Here is a 27,966-nt window from a genome sequence, read left to right as displayed (position 1 = left end):
CAACACCGATCCCTGAGGGACACCACTCGTTACTGGTCTCCAGCTGGACATTGAGCCATTGACCACAACTCTTTGTGTGCAGCCATCCAAGCAGTTCTTTATCCACCGAGTGGTCCATCCATCAAATTGACGTCTCTCCAATTTAGAGACAAGGATGTCGTGTGGGACAGTGTTGAACGCTTTGCACAAGTCCAGGGAGATGACATCAACTGCTCTACCCCTGTCCATCAGTTCTGTAGCCCCATCATTGGGGGGCCACCAAATTGGTCAGGCGGGATTTCCCTTTAGTGCACCATGCTGGCTGTCACCAAGCACCTTGTTGTTTTTCATGTGCCTTAGCATGCCTTCCAGGAGAATCTGCTCCAAGATTTTGCCAGGCACAGAGGTGAGACTGACTGGTCTGTAATTCCCCAGCCAAAGGATACATACACCTGCATACATCCAGCCAAAGGATCATTTTCTGAAGATGAGTATTTCCTGCCTTTTTCTTCTTTCTTTCTCCCACTGAAAGAACATCTGAAATGCGTAATAGTTACACTTAGAAATCATTGTGTTTAAGTTACTGGGGCAATCATTTCCCTAAACAGCTACCAGTGGGAGCTGTTCAGAGTTAATGCTTGGAAAACAAGAAAGGAAATGCCCTGGAGTCTTAATAAACTTACAGTTCAAGGACATTAAAGCTATAGCAGCATCCTTTTTGAGCAGGTTTTTTAATCCCCCTAATCATGTACTGGAACCCTAAATGTTGGCCTCACTCAAACAGATTATCTGCAAGAGATAGCAGAAGTTCTTAAACACACCATCAGTCAAACCTGAACCTGGCAAATTCCAGGAGATTACAGGATTTGTTGGCTGTAAACCGTGGGTCCTAGTCTAGTTTGCATCATAAAGAAATGCCAGTTTAATGAATTCAGATCTCATAAAATATGCAGGATAATGTATGTATGCTTATACTATTGCTTTCAATTCCAGAAAAGTGGAATGAATACTGGAGATTACTGGTTGTTCTAATCATGGACTAATACTGATTCATTATTGTGACAGAAATTTCCCCAGTTAGTTTTTAAGACTTTGAAGTTACCAACTCTGTATGCAGTGTTCTCTGCCTAAATACTTCTACAGGTCTGCAGCTGGGAACAATGCTTTTGACAAGAGAGCTACCTATATTTCCTTCCATTTAAATAAACCTTTTCACCAGTCTTGTATGAGAACATGGCCAAAGAAAATGTTTGTGTAGCAATGACATGCTTTATTTCCTTTCAACAGATTGAACTTGTGAGTCAGAGAACAGAGCTGTCACCAGTAGAAAGCCCTCCACCCTGGTGTTACAACAGCACAAAGAGAATGAAAGCTGCTGGGACCAGGGCAAGAAAGCAGTACCATTAAACACATAGGAAAGAGTTAAGCGTACATATTAACTGGAAAGCTGTTGACTGGGAAAATTTGTATACTCCTACTGTTATCTCCTGTGTTTTTGCTGAAAAGCACATTTCTTCTAACAGCCTGAATTGCAAAGGCAGTGCTTTTTTATCCTCCTAGTAGGTTTTAACCTAGATGACTCTATGACAGCATCAAAAGCATAGGTAATTCCTTTCGTCTTTCCATTAACTTCCAAGGATAGCTGTTTCCATCTGATACTATCATTAATAAGCAATCAAAATATAACAAAAGCTTATATATTTGCAGCAAGCTTCTACTGATGCTATATAGCTTAAAACATGGCTAAAATAGCATTATGACAAACTTCACTTGTATTAATAAAACCCCATTTATCAGTCCATTAATATCGAAACTATAAGCTTAAAAGCGCGTCTGTAAAAGAGTCACTTCTGTTATATGATGCTGAAGTCTAAAAAGTGCAAGTAGCAACAAAACTACACTATGTCAGCACCTTCACAAAAATATCTTTTCACCCAGCGGTTGATAACAGAAGGTGATAATGTGATGTCTGAATTAAAACGACAAGGATATTTATGTTGTGGTCTAATTACACAACATGGTTGATATTCAAAGATCACCTACCACAGGCTCAGGAGTGTTGCATCCCAACTAGAAGGAAGTGCAGCAGGAGGGCCAGGAGACCTCCTTGGATGGATAAGGAGCTGCTGAGGAAAATTCAAAGGAAAAAGGAGGCTTATAAAAGGTGGAAGCAAGGACAGGCGGCCTGGGAAGAATACAGGGATGTTGTCCGGGAAGCAGGGGACCAGGTTAGGAAAGCTAAGGCCCAGTTAGAATTAACTTGGCCAGGGATGTTAAGTATAACAAGGGATTCTATAGGTATGTAGTGAATAAAAGACAGACTAGGGACAACATAGGCCACCTCCAGAAGCTACCAGGAGAACTGCCTACCCTGAATTTGGAGAAGGCTGAGGTTCTGAATGACTTCTTTGCCTCGGTCTTCACTGGCAAAGGCTGTGACTGCACCACCCAAGACTTGGAAGGCAGACACAGGGACTGTGAGAATGAAGACCTTGGGCCCACTGTAGGAGAGGATCCGGTTTGAGAACATCTTAAGAACCTGAATGTGCACAAACCCATGGGACCTGATGAAATCCATTGGTGGGTCCTGAAGGAGCTGGCAAATGAAGTTGTGAAGCCACTGTCCATCATATTTGAAAAATCATGGCAGTCAGGTGAAGTTCCCGATGACTGGAAAAAGGGAAATATAACCCCCATTTTCAAGAAGGGGAAAATGAATGACCCAGGGAACTACAGAGCAGTCAGTCTCACCTCTGTGCCTGGCAAAATCTTGGTGCAGATTCTCCTGGAAGGCATGCTAAGGAACATGAAAAACAACAAGGTGTTTGGTGACAGCCAGCATGGCTTCACTAAGGGAAAATCCTGCCTGACCAATTTGGTGGCCTTCTATGATGGGGCTACAGAACTGATGGACAGGGGTAGAGCAGTTGATGTCATCTACCTGGACTTGTGTAAAGAGTTCGACACTGTCCCACACAACATCCTTGTCTCTAAATTGGAGAGACATCAATTTGATGGATGGACCACTCGGTGGATAAAGAACTGGCTGGATGGCTGCACACAAAGAGCTGGGGTCAATGGCTCAATGTCCGGCTGGAGACCAGTAACAAGTGGTGTCCCTCAGGGATCGGTGTTGGGGACAGTTTTGTTTAACACCTTCATCGCTGACATGGACAGTGGGATTGAGTGCACCCTCAGCAAGTTTGCCGATGACCCCGAGCTGTGTGGTTCGGTTGATACACTGGAGGGAAGGAATGCCATCCAGAGGGACCTTGACATGCTTGTGAGGTGGGCTGATGCCAACCTCATGAAGTTTAACCATGACAAGTGCAAGGTCCTACACCTGGGTCGGAGCAATCCCAGGCACAGCTACAGGTTGGGCAGAGAAGAGATTCAGGGCAGCCCTGCAGAGAAGGACTTGGGGGTGTTGGTCGATGAGAAAATGAACATGAGCCGGGTTCAGTGTGTGCTCGCAGCCCAGAAAGCCAACCGTGTCCTGGGCTGCACCAAAAGGAGTGTGACCAGCAGGTCGAAGGAGGTGATCCTGCCCCTCTACTCTGCGAGACCTCACCTGGAGTATTGTGTGCAGTTCTGGTGTCCTCAACATAAAAAGGACATGGAACTGTTGGAACAAGTCCAGAGGAGGGCCATGAGGATGATCAGAGGACTGGAGCACCTCCTGTATGAAGACAGGCTGAGAAAGTTGGGGCTGTTCAGCCTGGAGAAGAGAAGGCTGCGTGGAGACCTCATAGCAGGCTTCCAGTATCTGAAGGGGGCCTATAGGGATGCTGGGGAGGGACTCTTCATTAGGGACTGTAGTGATAGGACAAGGGGTAACGGGTTAAAACTTAAACAGGGGAAGTTTAGGTTGGATATAAGGAAGAAATTCTTTACTGTGAGGGTGGTGAGGCACTGGAATGGGTTGCCTAGGGAAGTTGTGAATGCTCCATCCCTGGAAGTGTTCAAGACCAGGCTGGACAGATCCTTAGGTGAGATGGTTTATTGTGAGGTGTCCCTGCCCATGGCAGGGGGGTTGGAACTTGATGATCTTAAGGTCCTTTCCAACCCTAACTATTCTATAATTCTATGACAATACAGAGCATGTAGCACAAAGAGAACACCTTTCAAAAATAGATCTATTTGTACCAGATTCTCATTTCTTAAAATACACATCTTAAATGTTTGTTTCTTTAGTCTTGTTAAAAAGCAAGACCTTTTGAATGGTGTGAGTTGAAGACATTGCAATGAAGGATCAATAGTGAATTGCCTTGTTAAACAGAACAGACTTACAGAACTGCACCAGGAAGCCTCAGGTGTGCCTTAAGCAAATTTCTAATATTCTTACCATGCCCCGCATTGATATCAAGTATATTTGCTTGTGTGTGATCTCTTCATACACGTTGTGCCTAATAAAACCATGAAATCAGGCTGAAAAATGGCTATTCATTAACAATAAATACATCTGAACAGAGCTCAGAGGTGGTCTCATGCAGTCTCCAAAGCAAGAGCCATTAGGAGTCACTGTTGCTAGAACAATTTTGATTTTTATATGGTTTAAAGCAGCAGTCCTGGAACCTGCAGCAAAGCTTTCTAAGAGTACAACATCGCACATTTTTGAAGCTCACAAATTCTCCTAATCAGATTAGGGATCTTTCATTAGCAAAGCATGTGCTTGAACACAGCTGATTCGCTTGTACCCATTTGTATACATCAGCTATGCAGAAATATGTGCAAGTATGCATGACTTACAGGCAAAGGCGGCAGTTAAGGCGTGCAATTGGAGAATAACAAAGGCGCAAGGCAGTAGCTAAGGGCAGACAGGGAAGATGGATGCTCTGGAGAGCAGTTACCTCTCCGTGAGGATGAGTAAACCCCTTGGCTATTCCACAACTACGCTTCCCTGGCTGGGGCATGTGGACTACCTGCATACAGCACATGCAGGCCCCAAGCAGCACCTCCAGTCTTCTAAGCACCAGACTGTAAGCAGTCATGAAAGACTATGAATGAAAGTGGGGACAAGCAAGTTGCAGGTAAAAGTGTATGACCTGACAGATCTGAAAATGTAAAAGCTATTCCACTGTGCACAAAGGCACGGGTCATCTGTTTATTCCTCCAGAAACAAATGACAGGAAAACTCAGGATGGCTTTGTAAAGGAAATAATTACCTCACAAATACACTTGGGCCCTTGAAAAAGTCAGTGAGCACAAGGATGCCAATCATCTAGTTTGTATATTATACTTAGGTTTCCAAGAAGCTTTTGATAAGGTTCTTCACAGAATCTCACTCTGCTATGGGCTACCATCAGACAGGATACCAGAACATGGAGACTGTTACTCAGCAAAGGCTCCAAGAGACTGAGCTGTCATAGGATGCAGAATGTCCTCTCATAAAGAAATAACTGTTCAAATAGGAACCAAAATACACTTTTTGTATTCTAACATTACCTTCTTTTGCCAATTTGATTTTAACACAGAGGTGGTGGTATTTCAGTGCTAAGCAATACTACTCTCTCCCTCATACATGTGCTGCGAAACTTCACATTCAAAAAGCACAGGGATATGTCTGATCAAACAGAGCTACAGAAGGGAGCATTTCCACTGACACATCAGTAACAACCAGCCTGCATGCTCTCTGCAAGCCAGTAGGGAGCCTGTGCAGCGGTCAGTTTGCTGCTGAGGGGAGCAAAGATCTGTGAGTATTTCAATTTCTCCCCAAGTCCTGCAGTCTTCAAGAAAAAAGCGTAACAATTTAAACATCAACATTCAGCATCTTAAAAAGCAGACAACAAGGTGTCCCTCTTCAAGTGGGACTACACTGGTCGCTGCATAGACCAGGCACATGCAACTACCTAATGACTCAGCTGCATTAAGGGATATTTTTGTGGTGCATTCACTCTTATTAAATGGGATCTATTTTTTTCTATACACCTTAGTAGTCCTCATGAGTTTGAGAGAAACCCCCCACTTTTCCAGCTACAGAAGGTTGGCATATTATTGTGGAGGAAAAGGGAAAGATAATGGCAAAGCACAAAAATACAGAGACTCAAATAAGGTCTTACATAATTAGTTCTTTTTTGCCTTAAGCTACAAGGCAACCACTGCCTACTTTCCAGAGTTAATTTGCTTAGTGCAGCCTACGAGAATATTTAAGCAGCAGTTATTAGAGGGTAAATTACAAAATGTGTAAGTAACAAAAATGTCTTGTTTATGTGCATTTTGCTCCATATAGTGAACATGAAATGACTGCGATTTGATCTATATCTGGCCTTTCCACCTCAAACAATGTGTCACGGTGTTTAAGCTTCAATTGGCACTGCTCCTTAACAAGCGAGTCCATCACTTAGGATTAGAAATTACTTTGAAATAAATCCTCAGGCTGTACCATTCAAACTGACTCTGTACTCTGCTACTGTTTGGAGAGGAAGCTGTATTTCCACTTCAGTCTGCACTCCCTCCATGATCCCTGCCTGTTACTGGTGATTTTACAAGCCTACGCACAAAGATAAACTGGAATCTTACCACAGCAAGGAGAAAGAGTGTTTCTTCTTAGCTTTGCTCTCATCCAACTTGTTTTTTCTCCTCGCTGTGCTTTTAAGTGTATTTTTTCTTCTAGTAAAAGATACCCAACACTTGCTATGAATTGCATTATCTTGAACACAATCAAAATTCTGCCGGAGGGCTGCAATGGAAAATCCCCCAAACCCTCAGGAGGCCCCTATCCATCCAGATCAAGCAAAAAGCATTTACCTCTTTTTTAACTTGGATGCATGGCCTGGGAATGCAGATGGCTTCAGCTTGTGCTACTTCTCAGTGCCTGAATCATACAATTTTCTGGCTTACCTTCAGTCTGTACTCTATTAGGCAAACAATATTTCCAGAGTGAGGCTTCCTCGCATCAGTATTCCCACACCTTTCAAGTGTCACAATTTACTAACTGAGGTGAGTGGCAGCTTGTGCTCCAAAATCCACATACCCATTTTTTTTAACTGAACACCAGGATCCAACACTTTAAAATCCCATTTTACTCTCAAAATCTATTAATAACTGCCAAATTTATTAACTAATGTAGGGCTAATCAACACAAAAAAAAGAAATTATGTCTAACATTATATTTAATTATATTATGGCATTGTATGGTTTCCTGTGGTACCTCAGCTTCATCTTACAACCTGGTATCGACTTCCATCTTTTGAGTTTGACCTCTCAAGTTTCTAGGTAACAAAGGTTATATACATACATGAAAGGAACAGCATGACATACCTACCTCTGCTTAAAAGATTACACAATAGAGGAATGTATCGTTACTGGAGAACAGTCACTGCTTTAGGGCATGAAGTTCTGAAATCCAGGCAGGGCTTACAGAAATGCTGTTCAATATAAGAGGCTGATAAACACCTAATATTGACAAATCAAGCCCTCAGTGCTCCCACCTTTCATGGCAGTCCAATGGAAATGAAGTGCTACACACCTCTGAAAAATAAATTTTTTTTTTTGTTTGTTTAAAAATAGATTACCAAGTCTCAAAATATTTGCCCCCTTTTTAGTGAAATAAAGTGAAATACTCATTCACACACCTCTTCCAGAGAGCACAGTGGCACATGATGGTCGCAGCCTCTGGCAGCTGTTGGTTCTCCACATTTGCATTGCTTCATGGATGCAAACTAGCCTGAAAGTCACTGTGAAAATCACCACTGTTTTCTATGTTGACATTAAAAGCACAGAATTATGAATTAATATATCATTGATAATGATATTCATTTCCTCACCATGCTGGAAAAAACACTCCAGTTCTGCCAAAACTCTTCTATTTGCACATGCAGTATATGAGCAGCACCAGACAGGCTCTACCATTATTTTAACAGAACTACAGACAAACAGTTAGACACAAAGGATCACTTTATTTCTCAAATCACACCCCTCTCATTCGTGAAAAGGTGCACTTCTAATTGTCACTATTTTAAATATATTCTATATTTTCCTATGAAGTTAAATACTTTAAAGAAAAGTCCCCCAAGAAATAAATACAAAGCACAACAGTTTCACTTTATGATTTGCTTTGAGCATTGTCTGGTCCTGCATCTGCTCTGGCGAGTTTTGCTGCTCTTTGAAACCCTTAAAAAAGAAATCCAGAGCCAGCTTTCCTTGCTTTCCAGAACCCTCTGCTTATCAGCTGTTAATACAATATTAGAGCATGCATAGAATATAGTTGTTTAATAATTCTATAACTTTTATTACACATGCACACATTGTTACTAAGGTTATAATCGTGACGCTTCTTTTTTTTAGATGCTCATTAGAAAACTCTACGTTACAAAATACTCATTTGATGATGTGCATGTCTGCTGGTGAAAAGCAAATCGGTACTAACAAGGTTTGCCGGGTTGTTCAATTGGTAACTTACAAAACCAGACAATTCCCAAAGTTACTGATCAGATCACTGCAGCACAACCTGCAACCATCATTTTACTTGAAATCTAATTAGCCCAAATGGTTGGCAATGTGTATCCGTTGTGGAATAAAATGTTACCAAGGTCATCAGAACATGCCACGTGGGGTTTATTCTCCTATGATGAGCACAGTCCAGTACAATAGCTCAGCTCCTGCTAACAGCCAGGAACAGAGTTCTGACGGTGCCATTTTTATGAGGGCTGTCATGGCAAAAGAGAAGTGAAAGTAGTCCAGTGCAGGCAGTATCGTGTTCCTTCAAGGAGCTGAGACCAGAAAGCTAAAGCACTTCCCGTATCAGAAGTTGTGCTCCTGAAAAGGTTTTCTTGAAAGAGATACCAGTATGAGCCTGAATGGGCACAGCTGTGATTTCATCCCAGTTACACACCTGAGACGGTATTCCTGAAAATGCAGTCAGGGTTTGGCAGGTTGATTTCGGTACATACACATGCACCTAAACAACATTCAAAGACTGCGATAGTCTGAAAACTTTAGCTGAAACTCGTACCTGTTCACAACAAGGTCTGAGGTAGTTTAGAACCACTCTACGCTTAGGAAATAGAGAAAGAAGGAAAGGGATGTAATGCACAAAACTTTTGAGGTGCAATAATAATTGCTACACAGAAGGGGAATGCAACTGTATAGTTTTAAACTACTGTTCGTCAAGAAAGGGGAGCACTGAGATAAATGAATGAAAAAGTTCATTAAATGCTGAACTTTTAGCCTGGCTCCTTCTATTTAATTTATGACCTCTGTAGTAACGTGTAACTTCATGAAGTAACAGTAACATTCACTTTGGAACAAACCCAATGATAATAACGAAATTGAGCAAAGCAGAAAGGAAAGAAAAATTTACAAGATACTGGAGGAGGTTAATGGACATGGGTGCTGAATTTATGTTTGGACTTAACTTAGGTAAGTCTGCACAAAGCCTGACCTACTACTTAAAACCTCTTATTGATTTTTCTCTCCAGGGTAACAAACAGACTGCAAAGAGAGCACAAGCTCCAGAAGGGCTACTATTTCCCATATCCACAGACAGCCAAATTTAAATTTTGCTCACCAGAACTTGACAGTCTAGTGGTTGTTGCCTTTAAAGTCTGATGCGAATGAATGGGGCTGAGGATATTTTATTCAGCATTTGACAGAGGTAAAAATAAACTAAACCCAAATCATTAATAAATTATAAATTGGAGGAAAGTTCCAGGGAACACCACAGCAACAGTGCTATGATGCTGGGTAGAGAGGAAAAGAAAGGAAATAACAAGAAGATTGGAGGAAGCGTGTAGCAAAACCGAAGAGCTGTAAAGACTGGAGACAAACAGAACTAGCTCAGACCCCAAGAATCATTTCTTTGTGTTTCTCTTCCTATAAAAACCACTAAAGCCTTGCTCCCTACTTCTCTCCCCTCCCCTTTTGTTTAGCGCTGCCCATTCAGATGAGCGATAGATTCCTTAACAAAATTTCCTACATTAAAAGAAAAAAGGACATGTAGAAATACACCTCTGCAAACAGAGGTAGGTAACACATACATTCTGCACACATAGAGTCTTTCACCCAAATGATTCCTTGCAACTCCAGCTCTTCCTGTGATATGTTTCTAATCTAATCATTTAAGCTCCATAAACATTATATTATTGCATAAAAGCATTCACTCAAAGTATTTGCCTCTCAAAATCAGTGACGCAATTCCTGAAATAGATCCAAACCATGCTACACCAATGCCCTTGTTATTAAAACTGGCATAAACAAACTTACAGAATGACCAAAACAGGATCCTGACCTGCAGAAAGCAGAAATCTGCCCCTATTCTCCAGCAATGAGCCCAACTTGATTGTTTCAAAAGCTGTTTCTCAGCATGACAAATCTCTATGGAAATTGCTGTGAAGAATTCTACTATATCTTAGCAGCTGAAAATGACTTAAACCCCCTAACAGACAGCTACAGAAGATGCCAAAACCCCAGTTCTGTGGCCTGACCGTGCTTCAAAAGCACAATCTAAAATTTTTATGTACTGACTTAACGTCTACTGTTAAACACATTTATCACATTACAGGTATTAACCATAGATCACCTAGTAACTATAGCTCAGGAGTACAGAGACAACAGATGTGGCAAAGTGATATAGACCAAAAGTGATTTCCTGTGTGTTTCTGGCAGGTGTGCAAGCTCCCTGCTTCCTCTACAGAAAGAAGCTGTGGTAACTATTCACTTGGATTACGTGGCACACAGTTTTAGATGCACAAACTCCCATCTGTTAACAGTAATACTGCCCAACTTACTTGGTATTATAGGAGTCACCTGGTAGTTTTTGGACACATAGGTATTTGCTGTAAAAGACCATACAGGTCAGTTTTGTAAATTCCTCAGACTACTTAATATAGACTGAGGTGGTTGATGTATATCTGCCAGTTTTCAGGAGTCACTGGGTAATTCTGAAAATCATGAGAAACTAAGTTACTTTCTTTTAACTACAGGATGAGTATCTGCATCAATAGAAGAGATGTGCCAAGATGAAAAATACCAAATAAGTGAGCAAAAGTTCTAACGCGGAAAAGTATTTACATTCTACCAACAGTGCAGCTCTCCTCTACAACAGCACAGGACCTAAAGTAGCTGGAGGCATTGGAGAGGCATATTTAGACCTTTGTAGGGTGAAGCTGCCACTCATTCAGATTTTAGCCAAAGTGATCTGAACTTCCATGACGTTTGGGTAAAGAATCAATTACAGGGTTTTTTTCAGAACACTGAGCTGAACTCTTCTATTAGGCTGGAAGGAAAAGGAAAAGAAGTAATGCTCTGATGTCTGGCTGGGTAATAATGTCTGATGCCAAGCGTGTGCAGAGCTGATTCCTCACTTTCACCATTTGTACACATCGTAGCAACTAAACACAGTATTATAAAGCTGGTATGTAGTTGCACTGGAATTCACTCTGTTGCTAAATACCTGCGGTTTCCTCGTATTAGACTGCTCTTTTTAATTTGGGCTTGCTTTATTTAAGAAAAGTTGCAGGGTGACTTTAAAACTATTTTTCTAGTAAACATTTCCAAAATTAAACACAGACCCAGATCCCATCATGGAATATGGGTGGGACTTTGACATTACTTCAGCCAAAGCTTTGCAATGAAAACTTGTGAAGGGCCAACAGAAAGTCTGCAGCTTTTTTTCAGCAGTTAACAAAAATCCTATGAAGGCTCACTTCGCAAGCACTGCAAGCCATAGCATACAAGGTAGCTAGGAGGAATACAGGCGTGTTCTCTGGACTGCATCTCTTTGAGATGAGCAGTTAACTTGCTCTATTTTATACACCTCTCTATAGTCAAATAACAACTGGGCAAAACCCAGCTTTGGACCTGCTCACTCATACCTTGTTTAGACATTTGCATTTTTTAAGCAAACATCAAATACAGTCAGCATTCCACAACAACAGCACTGCACACCTGCCTGCACGGAATTTTTTCTTTTTTTTTCAGTTTTGGAGCCTTAGAAGCTATTCTAAATTCAAGCTAAATAATTAGCTACTAGCTTAATTTAACATATGTATATATATGAACATTTACGTACACCTAAAAGTTGACACAGGACTTTTTTCTGAATCCTGAGTAAAGCTTTGTGGAGCTTATACACACACACATATATATATATATATATATGTCTCATTTTGCTAGTTCAACTGACAACGACAATCAATTCAAAAAGAACTAAGGATTCTAACTTAAATACAGCATTAACTGAAATGGGAACCATGCCTCAAGCATCCTCTGGGATCTAGAAATTATTATTTCTGAAGCATGGTTTAGTCCTCTGGCATAAAATGTTTACTCTTGAACACATTAACTCTTTCTGGCTCTGATTATTTGCTGACTACAAACAGTAAAATTACCAATGCATTCACTTGTCCATTTGACAGTGTATTTACACACCTATCAAAATCTAAGCCAATTAATAATTTCATAGAGAAATGCAAGGTCTACTTTCTGTGAAATCACATCTAAGTTCTAATTCCTTATTGACTGTCTCCGAGTGGGCATCACTGTATAACCAGAACCACTAACACAAAACAAGCAGACAAGAACGGCATTAACTTTGTCTTCTAATTTTCATACTGATTCTTCTAAATGCTCAATACATCACTGAATAATGAGTAGATGCTCGCATGCATTTGGTTGAGAAACTTAATTTACTTAGAGTGGGACAATTATGGACATCTCTCACTTTCTTTCATGGAAACCAGCTCATCAAATCAGATACTAAACTGAAAACTCTCTGATTTAATGTTATCACTAGTAAAGCTGAAGATGCATTAAATTCATTTGAATTTTTCAGCAATACTGTGAAGCACTGAGCTTGTCATAATAAACAAGAAAAACTGATTTTCATGAGGAAAAAAAAGAAATTGAGCTCTGAAAGAAGAGAATGGCAACAAAGAACGGTTCATTCTCTAACAAAACGCGTGATTCCTCCTCTGCATTGCCTTTTACATTAGACATGGATTAACTTCTCTCATTGTACCTCCATTTAACATGCCATTTGAATTTGGTCTAGAGCTGATTGGCAGTGGCTGCACAATTTTTGCTCATTTCAGAAATTAATTTTCCCAGATACGTTTGGCTGTACATTTCCATGAATAAAAATCTTTTAAATGCACTTGGAATAAATTAATTAAATAAAGATACTTGAAAAAGAGCTTTACTGAGCTCCATGAGTTGAGCCTGTCTGAATTCAACCTATGGAAGAAAAACTGAGAAAACGAGTCCAGGGGAATTAAAGATACTAAAGTATTAAATAGAAATAATGGCTCAGTAGTGACAATATAGTTAGTTCCATTATGCAGAAATCTAGCAGCAAGTGTACTTTATCGTTTCTGACTAGAAATCAATGAATACCTGGTCAGTTCTGCTCTACACCTGTTGAAATAAAACATGAGTGATAACAGTTCTGAATAATTATAGTATTTCATCACTCTGATAAACTCTGATATTACGCTGTAACAGCACAACTTCCACTGAAGAAAAAAAAAAAAGAAATATTTCAGAGGAATATACAAGAACCACATATGAAATCAGGAGTCAGTAAATACAGACAATAATTAGAAAGAATGAGAACATTCACATCAAACCACTAATTAGTTCTGTGTGGAATCTTCCTTTGCCACTAGTAATATGCTGCTGACACAATGTTTGAGACACCTGTATTAGGCAATACAGATATTAGGGGTGTTTGCTGGAGGATAGTGATAGAAGACCAAGCACAGTTCAGGTCCCTTAAACATTTCAACATTATTTCTCTGAATAAAAAGGTAAAGGATTCCCACTAGAAAATATGAAGTTTGTCTTAAATGCCTGGGAGCTCTATGATCACATTGGACTCACCCCAGTTACAGATTCTGAGAAGAACAGAAGAAAATAAAGACATTAAGAAAGGCCATGTGTGACTGAGAATCAGACTAATACCAAAAAAATTATATTCACCTGTATGAAGGGACAATGCAAAGTTTTTAAGTTGTGACTGACTTTGTGGGGACTGGAAGGTCTGTAGTACTTGACAGCTTTTGCTTTGGGAATTGCTCAGATCTGTTCACTCAGATTCTTAGCAGAAGGTGAACATTATGGGAAATAAACAGACATTTCAGTTCAACAGTGAGTCATACGACAACATCAAAAAGACGTGCAGTAGGTTACAGTCTACAAGACTTATTTTTATCATAAAAATTAACTCTGCAAAAAGATTACAAGCTGAAAATCCTGTTCTTTGTCCAAAAGCCTGGACTCAGAACAGCTGGCACTAACTTATTAAAATCTTGTTTATTTTTTTAAATGCTCTACAATGGTGACTACTAAAGACTCAGAGCTAGGAAGTTACGCCCTTTGCTCAAACTGCAAAGAAATACCACCACTGACATGAGAGAACTTATCTACCAACGACAAGACATGCTCCATGCTTCGTAGTACTTTTAGCATGGATTACAACCAGAATTGAAAAGTAAAGCCAGAAAGCTTTTCTAAGGAAGTAAAAAAAAAAAATAAATTCATTTTTTTTTTTACCTACACCTAAACAAGAGTTGTGTCCCCTGTAACTGGTCTCAATTATTTCATGCTCTAAAGGCTGTGAAGCCATAAGGTAATCAGCACCCTAGACTAGGTGCTAGCTGGCACGAGCAGTATCCTGCCTCAGAACTCCAGAGTGCCTGAGGCAGCTGTGGCAAATATTCTAAGCTATCTGTAATGCAATGGGCATGCATCTTCAAGAGCAGACATTCACAAGTCAGAAGACAGCAATGGGGAGGGGATGGCATGCAAATGTTAGAACTCAACTGTGATTTGGCAATGAGAAATAGTATATTACTATTGATAAAGTCTAATCGATTTTATCTGAATCATAAAAAAGGAAGCTTTTCTCCTCTGAAGTTTCTACTGATTCATTGCTACCACTTGTTATATTTCTTTCTGGTTTTGCACAACCAGTATCCAACAGGGAAATGCTTTCAAATTAAATAGTGTGATAAATTAACATACTATTTCCTATGTTGATATAACTCACTTTATCACTATGGTTATGCAAAGGAAAACCATATTTATCCTACACTAGCTTTGTTTTCTTCTGACAAGGCTATTTGTCACCACAAGAAATTCCAAGTTCATAAAACTGGACGGCTGACATGTCTGATATAATATGCTTTGTGAGGAGCAACAACCCCCCTAATCAATTTAGCCGATTACATCAGCATTTGTCTTAATACAAAATCACTTTAACCCATAGTGAAAGATCGGAATGGAGCTCTTCCGAAAAGCCACGTGGATCTGGAGACTAAGAGACTGCGTCATCATCAATGTGGAAAGGCTTAGAATAAGCAAAGTAGCAGGCAATGTAATCCAGACAGACACGGATAACAAATTCTGTGATTGCAAAGTAAAATCCAGATCTTTTACAATGCTGTGTAAAGCATCATATTTTATGAAGATTATGTGAAAGGTTTATGCACATACGGCCTTTGAATTTTCAGCTTCAGATTGTACAACATTTTTTACTTAGAAAAAAAAAAGGATCTGTATGTTCGAACAACTGCTTGTCAGTGACCAGCTGCAGTTCCGCTTTTCTAAACCATTTTGGATGATCTGTTGCAAGTTTTCTTAGAAATACAGGTAAAATTTAACTAATCATCTTCAGGAACAGAAAATACATTTTTCTTCAAGGTGGGTGCTTGAATTAGGAATTTCCTTTTTGAGTGTAATAAATGACAATTTTGTACTTTGAAAAGTCAACTAAGGTCAAGACTAATATAGCATTCATTAATTAGTTTGTTGATATCATGAAGGCTTTTCTTGTCATCCCACTGATGAATGAAGGAATTTTCATCTCAGCAGGTAAACATGTTTGATACTTCCTCAATCTACAGCACATCATTTGCTACAGCCAAAAATAAGAGACATAGTGGAATACAGAGTCAAAACAATTTAGAAAACAGATTACTAGTTACAAAGGATGTGAATAAAGAGTAGCTTTTAAAAATAACGTATGTTCTGGACTGATGTATTCCAAAAACATTCTCTTTGCTAATGGGAGCCTTCAGGGAACAAATACTTATTTCATATACCTTTCATTCTGCTTGAGTCATTTTAGATTTCCACTGTAGCTCTGCCTTTTTTTTTTCTTCTGTGCTCCTTGCCTTGGTTAGATTAGAGAGGTAGGGTGTTAATGGGATACTTGATGAAGATTGAAGACCTATTTTCTCCCCCCTCGGAGACCAGCCTGATTTGAACAAATTGAGGAGAGCGAAGCCGACTCTTCATGTCCTTGGGAAAAGCCTTTTCCATTTCAGCGTTTCCAGCTTTCAGACATGGTCCCCTTTGTTCAAAGAGAGAAAGAAAGAAAAGGTGCCAGCACAAGAAGGTTCCAAGTATCATTCTATGCAACATCAGCAGGGGTGCTAAAACCGCCTTTCAATCTCCTTTATGGTTGGTGAGCATGTGAACGCGAGGTGGATCCAGGAGGAGAATGCAGGGAACTAGTGCTTGCAGCTCGAACAGGGCGAGAAACAAGCTGCTGTCCACCAGTCCCCACTTCTGTTGTTGCCACTTCCTTACTACTCTCATCCTTGTGGGTACTGTTTTGTGCTGGGCACTCAAAATGCACACAGTGAAACACCTGGAGAGAACAAAGAAATGAAGATAAGGCAAAACAATTAAAAGCTGGGAAAAGCATGATCAAAGTAAGACAAAGTATATATGGAAGTATGCAGGCCAGATCAGTGCCAAAGTACTTAGTCAAATTAGAATGTTTCACCATGCAATCAAAACCAACTATCCATGAGCCATAAACATACTAACAGAGATATAAATGGAGTAAGAGAAAGCTTTCAAATAATACCAACCTTTACATATGGCACCAAAATTCAGAAAGATGGTTACAAAGCATACAGAGATATTTGTAAATGATTTTTTTCTTTGCCAAGTAACATAAATATCTACTACACAGTATCAGATGACAACTATTATATTGTCTTAAGCGTATCTTATGATCTAATTACTTCCTCAACAGACTGAATATTCATGCACACTAGAAATGAAATTTAAATCATTACGAATATGATTCTATTTCAAGATTGCCCTCTGCTGTAACAGCAACAGTAGCTCTACAGGCATACCTTGGAGTATGTAGAAAAGCATTCAGAGCATCCAAGAAGGCTGCTGCTTCATCAGATTAAATACTCCAAACAGTGAACATTTTCTGATTTTTCAAACAATACCTGGGACCCCTGTGCAGGTGAACGTGTCTTAAAAGGACCATATGTTCAAGCATTTTTTCCAATTTTATTTTCTACTTTACCTACTCTTGCGTCTACTTGTTCTTGAAGTGCCTGAGAGAAGGGGGAGGAACTGTTTAAAATTGCTACAAAACTTCTTTCCATGTGAATTCTTGTTGCTATGAATTGCACAGCTTTGTCATGTACTAAACAAATAAATGTTTTCTTATACTAATTTAAAATCTGCTATTTTCTCATGCATAGCACTTTTATAGCTAAAGCTTAATGAATATTAAATCCTGAATTTTAAACATATTGTTTTAACTTAATTCTGTATGCTTTTATGACATTTTCTATTATTCTTCCTGCAAGTAGATCATGTCTTTAAAGCTGTTCTCACAAAGGCAGTATTTTAATCTTAACTGCCCTTTCCGAGACCCTTTCAAATTAATGTGTGCAAAAATCAAATACCATAAGCAAGACACAGGTGTACTACATATTCATACAAGACTACAGAATTTTGTATTTTCTATCCTTTCTGCAATACAACTGAAAACCCTATTATTCTTTCTGAGCACCCCCACTCGTGCACATTGAACAGACTGCAGCAACACATCTGCAATAGCCCCAGGGTCTTTTCTGTTAAGGTAGCTAGTTAATGCCAATTCTGGCAGCATACTTGAAATGAAGAGAAAACCGTATTTAATCACTGCTTTTTTTTTAACCCCCTTATATTGTCTTGTGTCTCTCAGTGTAAGAATTCTTGCAGGTTTTTATACTTTTTATGCAGATACATAGCAATGCACATTTATATTTCTCTATATAAATACATGCTCAAATAAAGATGTATTGCTATGCCTTTATATATACATGTATGAAGAGATTACAAATCTACACCCATACCCACACATAGACATATGTGCACAAATGGTTTTTCTTTGCCCTTCTTCTGATGAGTTTTTTTCTAAAGCTGAACTAATTTCTACAGTGGCATGAATTCTCTCCATCTGTTTACAGTTTTTGAGAAGCCAATTTTTGCATTCAACTATGCATCTTCAGAAGCCCCTTTTATATGCATTCCACTCCCATATAAAGTGGGATGTAAAGTAAACAGCTTTAAAGTAACAGCTACTTTTTCAGCTGCTTGTATCAGCATCAGGACATGAAGAAAACAGTATTATCTCATGTTCCACCTCGGTAAGCCACTGCTTTCCTTTAAAGGCAGCACAGCCTAATGAATGTGATGGATGCAGATCTCCAAGTCACATGATTCTATGTTTCTGATGTATTGAACAGCAGTAGTGTTTTTTATTCAAAACTTCAATTTACAAATTAATGAATGCTTTTTTAAATACGGTATGGATATGACTGCAGTTTAGCTAATACTAGTCTACAAAGTCTGAAGTTCCCAATTCTTAAATTGTAACTGTCCTTTTTACTGATTCTTTAATACTTAATGCTCAACATTTGGTACATTAACAAGCCTGTGAATTTACAGCACTGTTTGCTGTAACTCTGCCACTTCAATAAGCAGAGTACTGCTTGTGAAAGAAGCAGAGAGCACAGAAGTACAATTGAGTATCAGAATTACCTATTTCAGAATGATATTACTAAAACAACCAATCCTGCATGTGTTTCTCTCAAAAGACAGAGATGACAGTTCAGCATCATCCTGGGGTCAACAGCATGGTATACTTCTCATGGAGATCTTAAGACAGGTCTAACAAATAAAGCAGGAAGGCCAAGTACATATACATTGGTGCAGTAATTTGTAAGATAAAGCTCTCACATCAGCAACTATGTGTCCTTTCCAGGTCAGTAATACTGAAGAGGAACAACAAGATAAAACTTAAACAGTCGAAGTATTAGGTGACCTTTCTGACAAATAAATGATGGCAAAGACTAAGGAAAAATAATCCTTTTCTTTATAAAAGCAGGATGCCTGGAAGTCAGGTCAAAACAAAAAAAAAACTAAAAAAAACCCAACCAAACCCCACCAAAATCCATGAACAACATGTCTTTCAAAACTTGGAAAACATGGCATCTGAAACAGTAAGTTTAAAAGATGAAATGATTCACAAAATAGAGGAATTTTATGGGATTTTTTTTCAATCCCCCAAATCAGCTCTTCCCTTTGGAAAGTACAGACTGTGTTTCAAAGGTATATATTAGTAAAACAAATAGGGACTATTTTTGTACCTGTTACAGTAAAACTCCTTGATGAAAATATGCTGCCATTAGCATCTACTGCTTAAAATGAGAGTGGTTTGACATAAAATAAATACAGACAGCCGCGGGTAAGTAAATCTGGAAACTGCTTGTGTTCCTACTGAAGAGACTACTGAGACTACAGACTCCAGAACAAACCAAGAATTCGGCCACACTGTTATTAGTTACATTGGAAGTATGAAAACTATCGTGATACCTGATTTGGAAAATGAAAATTTATGACAAAATGTTACAGAGTATCTGTTTAATGCAAATCAAAAATGTAATTCAGTAATAGGTAGATGCTGATCATGTTCCTCCTCTACAATCTTTAGGGGAAGTAATAAAAAAAAGTGTTGCATACAGATTTTAAAAACAAAAGAGCAAAAGACCTAGAACAGCAGCATCTGTTTATAGTTCCACTGAGCCTCTATATGAACAGCTGTAACCTCAGCTTGCACATACTGATCTTCACTACAGTTATGCAATGCTCCATATAAATAACCACACAGGATATTATATTCCTTGAAAACAATAACCAATTTGAAATTAGAATTGTGTTTAAAAGCCAATTACTCTTCAGGGCTTAAGACTACCTTTGTGAATCAAAAGTTGGAGGTAATGTTTCCCATAGGCTGATTTGCTAAGTTTAAACACTGCACCTCATTCTTTTTTAATAGAGATGAGAACTTACAGAGACTGGCATGAGAGCAAACAAGACACTCTGTATGAATCAGTAATGGAAAAGGCCTTCTTCATGCATCTACAACAACCCTGGAGGCAACTTCTGATTCTGTAATTTTAAGAACTCACTGATTAAGACTGAAGTGTACACTGCAAGAGACAGTGCTTAGGAAAAAAAAGAACTGCTTTCTCAGTTCAACTGACTGGTCAGCTTCTTTCGCCAAGAACTAATGTTCACATCTGGTGGGGCATATGTTTGCAATAATTGCTCTAAAATTGGACATAAGCAATGCTATTTGACAATTCTCCCGATGCTTAAGAACCAGCAACCCCATAATCCTGAATATGACCAGAAATTGTGACTCCTAGAGTTGACAACCTCTAATTACTACAAATTTAATAGTGCTATCCACAGTTTATTGTAAAGTGTGAAAACACAATGATTTGTGGTAAACGACATGTATGGGATGGAGAGATGCCTGCATACATGCAGAAGCAGCAGCTTTTGGGGTCTTATAAGCTCAGCATATAAGGTCCTAATTTCCCAAAGACTTACATATAGTCTTAAATTCACATATTGTAAATTGTTTTACGGAAGTAATTTGTAAAATCCGGACTTCATCTGACACAATACACAACAATTACAAAAGACAGAAGCACAAGTAAACAACAAAAGGATGATACTGCACTCGGTCAGTCAGGGCAAAATATTTCTTTTCTGTATAAAATGAATTGAAAAGAGTCTTTTGGTTTGGCGACTACTGGTAAATGATTTACCAGATATGAAAATTAACTATAAGAGAATCTTATGCAAATAAGATGTTCTTATGAAGACTGAGATGCTTCGTATGATTTATTCATTAGAAAGAAAACATAAAGGTGAAAGAAACAAATAATCAGAGACTATACACCTTTCTCCAGTGCACTAAAATGGTATTTTCATCATACATGAAGTAAGGATTAATTTAAAACCAAACCCAACAGGAATGTTTGACGGCACTGTAGAAAGGGCAAAACCAGAAGCACTTTACTTTGCAAACCCCAGACTAGCAACAATCCCTCAAATCGAGAAAGACGATAACTCAATTCACAAATGCTCCAATGCAAAAGACATTCATTCTTATTTTGCTAGATTGCCAGAGAAAGAAAAATGAAGCAAGTACATTTTAGAACGCATTATCAATTTCATTGCAAGATATGGAAAACTGTGCTACTGCATATTCATGAAGAATATAGGTTTTCTTCAAAGTTCCTTACCTCATTAGCTGTGTTGTGTGTTCCGACTATTCTGATAAAAGATGCAGGCTGTTTATCAAACGTGATTGTTTGCCAGGATCTTCAAAAAAATTCCAGAAAGACATACCAATATTAAACACAGTCACAACAGCTTGCAGTAAAATATACAGAATCCATTCAAGTGACATTACGTACTATTATCACTTAATATGGTAAACAGAGAAACACTTCTCATCACCCAGATTTCCAGCATTCCTTGTTCCTTTTTATTTTTAAAGTGCTTTGACTCTGCTTGTATGTTTTCATACATATTGTATGCTACTAAAATTTGTATGCATGAATAACACCCATACTACTGCTCATAGGTAAAAAAATGGTAAAAGAAAGAAGCCTGAATCAAAGTCTAAAATCCGTGACTGACTCGTTAGATAAACAAAGGATCAGGTAAATAAAAGTTAATGCATCCACCTGTTAACTACTCATGAAAATTCATCAGAGCTTGGTTAAAGAAATTACAGCTCTAGGGAAAGAAAATCCCACACCCCCAAAACCTCAAATAAACTCCTTCTACTCTAAGTGGAGCAGTTGAGGCAGAAGAGCCAAGTTTCCCTTGTGCAGGCCAAGGTCCTTCCAGTAAATTACAGCTGACATACAGCATTCTTTGCAGTTCAGGCTGTATTTCCCATCCTGACACAGAAGCAGTGGGGAGAACAGACCAACCCCCAGAGCTGGAGTATAACTTTTTGGGCTAGACTGAGAGCAGAAGGAGTAGATTGGGAGCACTATAATTTTCCTTCCTCATTCATACTCTTCTGATCTGGGCGAGGTACACCACCTCAATCAGTCTAATACACAGCAGAAAACCAGCAATTCTTACCATACCTTTGTGTATGGTATTCACGTGATACCTTTACAGAATACACTGACAGTTAAAACAGAAGAAACAAAAAGAGTAGTGGGAACTAGAGGTTTCAGTCTGATGCGAGTCTTCCACTACACTAGATTAGTACTTGAAAACATCAGAATTTAAATTAATTCATATTAATTAAACATGAAAGCAGGATACATAATTTAACATTTTTTAGCAAAACCAGACTGTCACAGAAGGCTTCAGAAATAAAATGGATATCTTGATTAACTCATTACAGAAGAATAATATGGGATAGTTTTCCTGAATGTGTTCAGAACACCTTTGGAAGTGTTCAAGTAAGAAATAAGGGACCAAAGCAAAACGAGTAAAACAACACTTGCCACCAGCAGACTACCCCAAAGCCTGGCAGGATGAACTGCTTGGCTTCTGACTATTTGTCAAGAACTTGAATTCTCCCTTAGCAGGAAAACCTCTGTCACAAACATAGCATTTCTAGGTTTAATTTAGTAGACTATTACTTTTATCACTGCTGTCAGGTTATATTTGCTTAAAGAAGATTATGAGCCCAATCAAGACCTAATTTCAAGTAGTTTACTGGTATTACTGCATGAAGTAATGGATGTAATTAGAGTTACTCATCATAATAGAAGGGTGCAGTCTGTGTCAGGCCTCAGAGGTACAGCAGTTATCTTCAGTTAGCTACCTAAGGGCATCATTTATTTATATCCCTTACGTGGCTATGTCCTTCTTATTTTAAATTTCAGGTTGTTTCTTCAAGCTCTAAATAAAATATAAAATAAGAGTGAACTATTTTGTTGACTGTCTCAAGACCTGAAAGACTTCTATGATTTAAACTTTTTTTTTCCTTAAACATGGGAAAATCTCTCGAGTTTTCTACTAATATTACAGCCAGGCAGTTTCTCTTCATGGCCAAAGGTGAGTGGCTGGGACCACCAGATGATTGCAACACTACTTCTCAAAGTATTGCAACAGTGTGTATTATACACATGCTTTCACATTTACACACATGCACTTTATGCAGAGAGCGGTGATGTAAAAATCAGATTTCTCTATTTATTGATTTGGAAAATATTCTGAAACTATTCTGAATAAAAGAGTTTAAAATCCCACAGAAGCTGGGCTTGTTCAGTCTGGAGAAAAGGAGGTTCAGGGCGGACCTTGTTGCTCACTACAACTACCGGAAAGGAGGATGGAGAGAGGAGATGGCTGGTCTCTTCTCCCAATTAACAAGTGATAGGACAAGAGGTAACAGCCTCAGGTTGTGCCAGGGCAGGTTTAAACTGGGTATCAGGAAAAACTTCTTCACCAAGAGGGTGATCAGGTATTGGAACAGGCTGCCCAAGGAAGTGGTGGAATTACCATCCCTGGAAGTGTTCAAAAACAGTGTAGGTGAGGCCCTCAGTGACACGGTTTAGTGGTGGACTTGGGAGTCCTGGGGTAACAGTTGGATTTGATTATCTTAAAGGTCTTTTCTAACCCAGCTGATTCTGTGATTCGATGACACAGTCATGAAGAAGCTATTAGAACTTACTTCTACCATAAACTGATATTGTTGGTTTTGACTTTCTTTAGCTCTGTGATAAAGAAATATTCCTTATTAGTGAACCTGTAACAAATTTTTCAGGGTTTAACTTTTTTAGATTTTCAGGCAGTGTTGGTCTTTTCCTTGGCTTTCACACCTGTCTTGCTGTTTGATCCCTTTTAGATTTGCTGCGCAATCTGAAGCAGCCCTGGTCATCACTGTCACAACAGAAATAATCACTACCTCAAACTGAGGTCTACATCTCTCAAAGACTTGGGACACTACCAGCCTACTCAGATTTATACCAGGGTCCTCAAGATGAAATGCAGCACAAGTTGTTTGGCTAGTAAAGGTCTCCTGATACCACAGCTCCATTTCCCAAGAGAAATTACCCTTGTTACAGTCCTATGGTGTTTTATTTAACACTCGACATCTCACCTCAGCCACCAGACTTCTCTCTTGTTCTGCCTGACACCCCTAAGGAGATGCAGTAATGGATGATTAGCATTCCACAGCCATGCTTGCATCCTGTGAGCCTGTCATATTTAATTACATTTTAACTATATTCGTCTTCTATAATAGTCTGAACATAATTCAGATAATTATCTTTTGCTCTCTTATTCTCTGACTCTGCCTGTCTCACTTAGAGCTCCTGGCAATGAAAATCACTTTCTCTGCTCAAACACATAAACAGACTCTTGGGCCAAGTGCTTTCATCTCTCCAACAGCAACAGCTGTCACTGAAAACTCAATGGCTTTGTACATTCCACAATCTCTTCACCATATTCTATTCAGAGGAAGAAGAAAATCATTAGAAACCCCTCCACTTTCATGTGTCTTCCTGTCTTTTTCTTTATTAGGCTACTGCAAGAAGAATGCAAGGAATACTCATGTAAGTTGTAACAATAACTTGCTATTGCTTAAGCTACTATAGCTCCAAAATAGCAATTCACCTCTTAAAAAATTTAATGGATTTTCTCAGCATTTGGAATCCTTGCCTAGCTACTTCTATGAAAAGCTGCTATCTTTCTAAAGATTTATTAGATATAATAGGCTATAAATAGCAACCCTTCCGCATTATTTCCTTATCTTCCAGAAAGGACAAATTAAGAAAGAAGGGAAGCTTATCTTTTACTGAGGTTTTCTAATGAGCCACTGGCACTACAGAATAGTTCCATGCTGCGAGATCACCACAGCATCACTGATTATAGCTGAAACGAAATTGAGATGTAAGATGAAAGAGAAAGCCACTACATGTAACTAACATTCAACAAGCTGTAACTGTTCATTCAACAACTGTAACTGCTTCAGACTAAGCAGGTACTTTTTATGTGCGCACATTATATGTCACCTTGGAAAGTGAGGACAAACAACCTCCATTTTCTCTTCCCCACTCCAAGAAGAAAAGCAAAGCAGAGCTGGAAACAAAGGTGGAAATGAACACCACACCCTAAAAAATGTCAAATATCAACAAGTAACCTCTAATTTACTTTCTAATATTTGTCCACATATGCCTCATTCTATACAGTAAATGACAAAATATTTCTTAGCTTATTTGGATACGGACTTCTTCAATTTGAAACATATATAACATATTTTAAAGAAACACAGCATTTATTATGATGGAATAGTGAGGAGATGCTTGTAAAAGTAGATGACAGGAAAAGAAGAGTTGTGTTGTGTTTCCATACATCAGTTTAAGACTGTACTGATGAAAATAAGGCAGCAAGTAACTAGCAAGTGATGCTGCCAAACAAAAAATTACATGCACAGATAAACAAGCCAACAGAGACTCAAGAAGTACCACAGTATGTTCTGCATGATGTGCATGATGCTACACCCCTTGGTTTATGAGCACAGAAACGTGCACTAAAAATGCTGTAACAGTTATTGTTATACAGGCATTTTTCTTTGTAAAATACCAAAATACCTACAGCTATCTTATAAAGTGCCTATAAAAAACATGTTTTCCACCATAACAGTACTAAACAATAAAGCAAAGTAGTACTCCCTCTCCTATTAAAGCTGTAATTTAACAATTAATTCAGAGTCAGACCCATAAGGCACCGAAGTCAAACTGGGTAGCTGGCTCAGCCTCCACCGCCTTTCCATCCCAAGCCAGAGGGGGTAAAATAAAGCATGAGGAGGAAAATATTACACAGAATCAATCTACATTTTGGTTTCTAAATTAAGTAAAATTAAATGCAGTCCTACCCCATGTCTACTCAATTCAAAACTGAGGCCTGAGTTTCCATCAATTTTGCTGTCACCATAACAGCACTCTCTAAAAAGCTAGCCCATCAAATGTGGCACTTCCAAAGAAGCAAGGAAGGTGCAAGCTAGAAGTAACAGCTTTTTCTCTGCAGCTCTCAGAGACAGAGGTAAAACTCCTGGTTATATTTATGCATCTTGGTTATATTTATGAGATGAGATGGCAATATATTTTATCCAGTCTCATTAGGAGAAAAAAAACAAGCCAAAAAGGACTTTAAGTACTAATGGCAGAGGTAATAAAAAATGGTTAAGAGAAATACACTGAGAATCTAGAATAAATGTGAGAATAAATAATACTAAAAATCACCTGTCACAATATTTGTTACATAACAGCTTTATATATTGTCAAGTAAAAATCTGCACTCCCACCTTCTGGGAAAACTCCCCTCAAGTTTCTATCCTAAACACAGTTCCCATAGGGAACACATAATTCTGACAGCACCTGAACACAATTAGTAGTTATTTCTGCCCTGTGACTGGCCCCTCCCACCAATTTAAACAAAATACCTGTCCTCTAGAAGAACATTTACTAAACTGCTATGAATATTTTATTGCATATGATTTATTGTAGAAACCAAATGGGGTCTTGATAAAGCAGACCTATCAGAATAAAAACTCTGACATAAAAAAGATTTAATGAAGTCTATACTGACTTTCTCACATCTTTATCAAGCTTATAGTGTAAAAGACAACTTTTAGTAACCCCTGCTTCATAGCTTCAGTACTGACACTTTTGCTGCTTTAGAAACAATACTACATAAAAAAAATATTAAAACAGTCAAATTAAGCAATGGTAAAACTCAATGTAGTAATTATTTTTCTAACTAAATATAGTAACCAATTTTCAAATATATCCATATCCTAATGTAGGCAATCAGAAACATTTTTGTACTGCATAAGCTCATATAATTTAGCTTGCTCAAACACTTTTTCAAGTTCAAGAGGTGGTTTTTTATGCTTCCAAAAATATAGTTTATATTTAAATATTTTACACAAAATGAAATTATTAGCAGTTTGCTTGCTAATGCCATAAGCCAAATTTCTATGCTGCAGCAAGAACTGTACACGTAGTATCTTCACATACATCCTCTGGGGACAGCACTGGTGGCAGATGAAGGCTGTGAACTTAAGTAACTCAACCTCTGAGTTCATGTTACATGCTTTTGTGTAGACCACAGCACACATGCACAATCCTAGAGGTTGAATTGGTTTTGTTATGCTTACTCATTACCAATAGTTATTACTCCTTATGTTCACAGAGATAGCAAAGATAAGAAAATCCATCCAATGCATTAACATACCCAGTAATACAACTAGTAGGATGCTTTTAACTTTGAAAACTTCTCCCCCCCCATAATCCTACAACAGAGTCTAAGCTACTTTGTTATATAACTTTTCCTACAAATGGAGTAGTTGGTTAACAGCAAATACATAAACAGTATTTTTAGAGATATGAGACAGAATCATGCTCTCTATTAATCAGTTCCTTTGTAGCATGTAGTCTAACACTGTATTTTCTCTTACATTCCCTTGGGTGTGATTTCATGGCCCACTCGTAAAAGCTTCACATTTACAGCAACTGCCCTTCTATTACTGTCGATAACATCTAATTGACATGTCAAACCTCCAAGGAATGCAGTAAATTGAACCACAGCCTCTAAGAAGAATAAAACAGTGAAAAAAGTAAATCAGCAAGTGCCTTCTCATAACAGCTATACAAGCATACAGAGGTTTGCTAATGGAAGGGAGGAAAACTGTTACCCTTTCTGCTACCATGCTGAATTATCTATTAACCTCAAAGGTCACAAAAAAAAAGCCTTGCAACCTCAGATTGAAATTTGCCTAGAAAAAAACTTGAACCTGCATCCATGACAGCAGTAATTTTAGACATGAGACTAAAGTGAACTAAGACAAAAATAACAAATACAACTTTGCTTTTGTTACAGTGTTATAGAACAGAAAAGATGTAGCTCCCCTCATAA

General features: G+C 38.5%; 1 protein-coding gene across 4 annotated transcripts in view; it reads right to left on the bottom strand.

The window, feature by feature from the left end:
- BTBD9 (BTB domain containing 9) overlaps positions 1–27,966 on the bottom strand; it is a 184,867-nt gene that overhangs the window by 42,033 nt on the left and 114,868 nt on the right. For 2 of the 4 annotated variants that reach the window (XM_061470922.1, XM_061470925.1), the window contains 2 exons: positions 21,318–21,396; positions 14,771–16,570 (listed from right to left, as the gene is read on the bottom strand). The exons of 1 other annotated variant lie outside the window; for it this stretch is intronic. In XM_061470922.1, coding sequence (XP_061326906.1) covers positions 16,376–16,570; positions 21,318–21,396 — 274 coding nt within the window. In that variant the 3' untranslated portion in view covers positions 14,771–16,375. Of the gene's footprint in view, positions 1–14,770; positions 16,571–21,317; positions 21,397–27,966 lie in introns of those variants that run through there. One more of the 4 variants, XM_061470923.1, reaches the window with a different exon arrangement.

The sequence above is a fragment of the Pezoporus flaviventris genome, unplaced genomic scaffold, assembly GCF_033815535.1.
Source record: "Pezoporus flaviventris isolate CSIRO_AGI_PZ_B2104156 unplaced genomic scaffold, CSIRO_AGI_Pfla_v1 ptg000066l, whole genome shotgun sequence".
NCBI lineage: Eukaryota > Metazoa > Chordata > Aves > Psittaciformes > Psittacidae > Pezoporus > Pezoporus flaviventris.
This window is presented reverse-complemented; position numbering and strand designations above follow the sequence as displayed.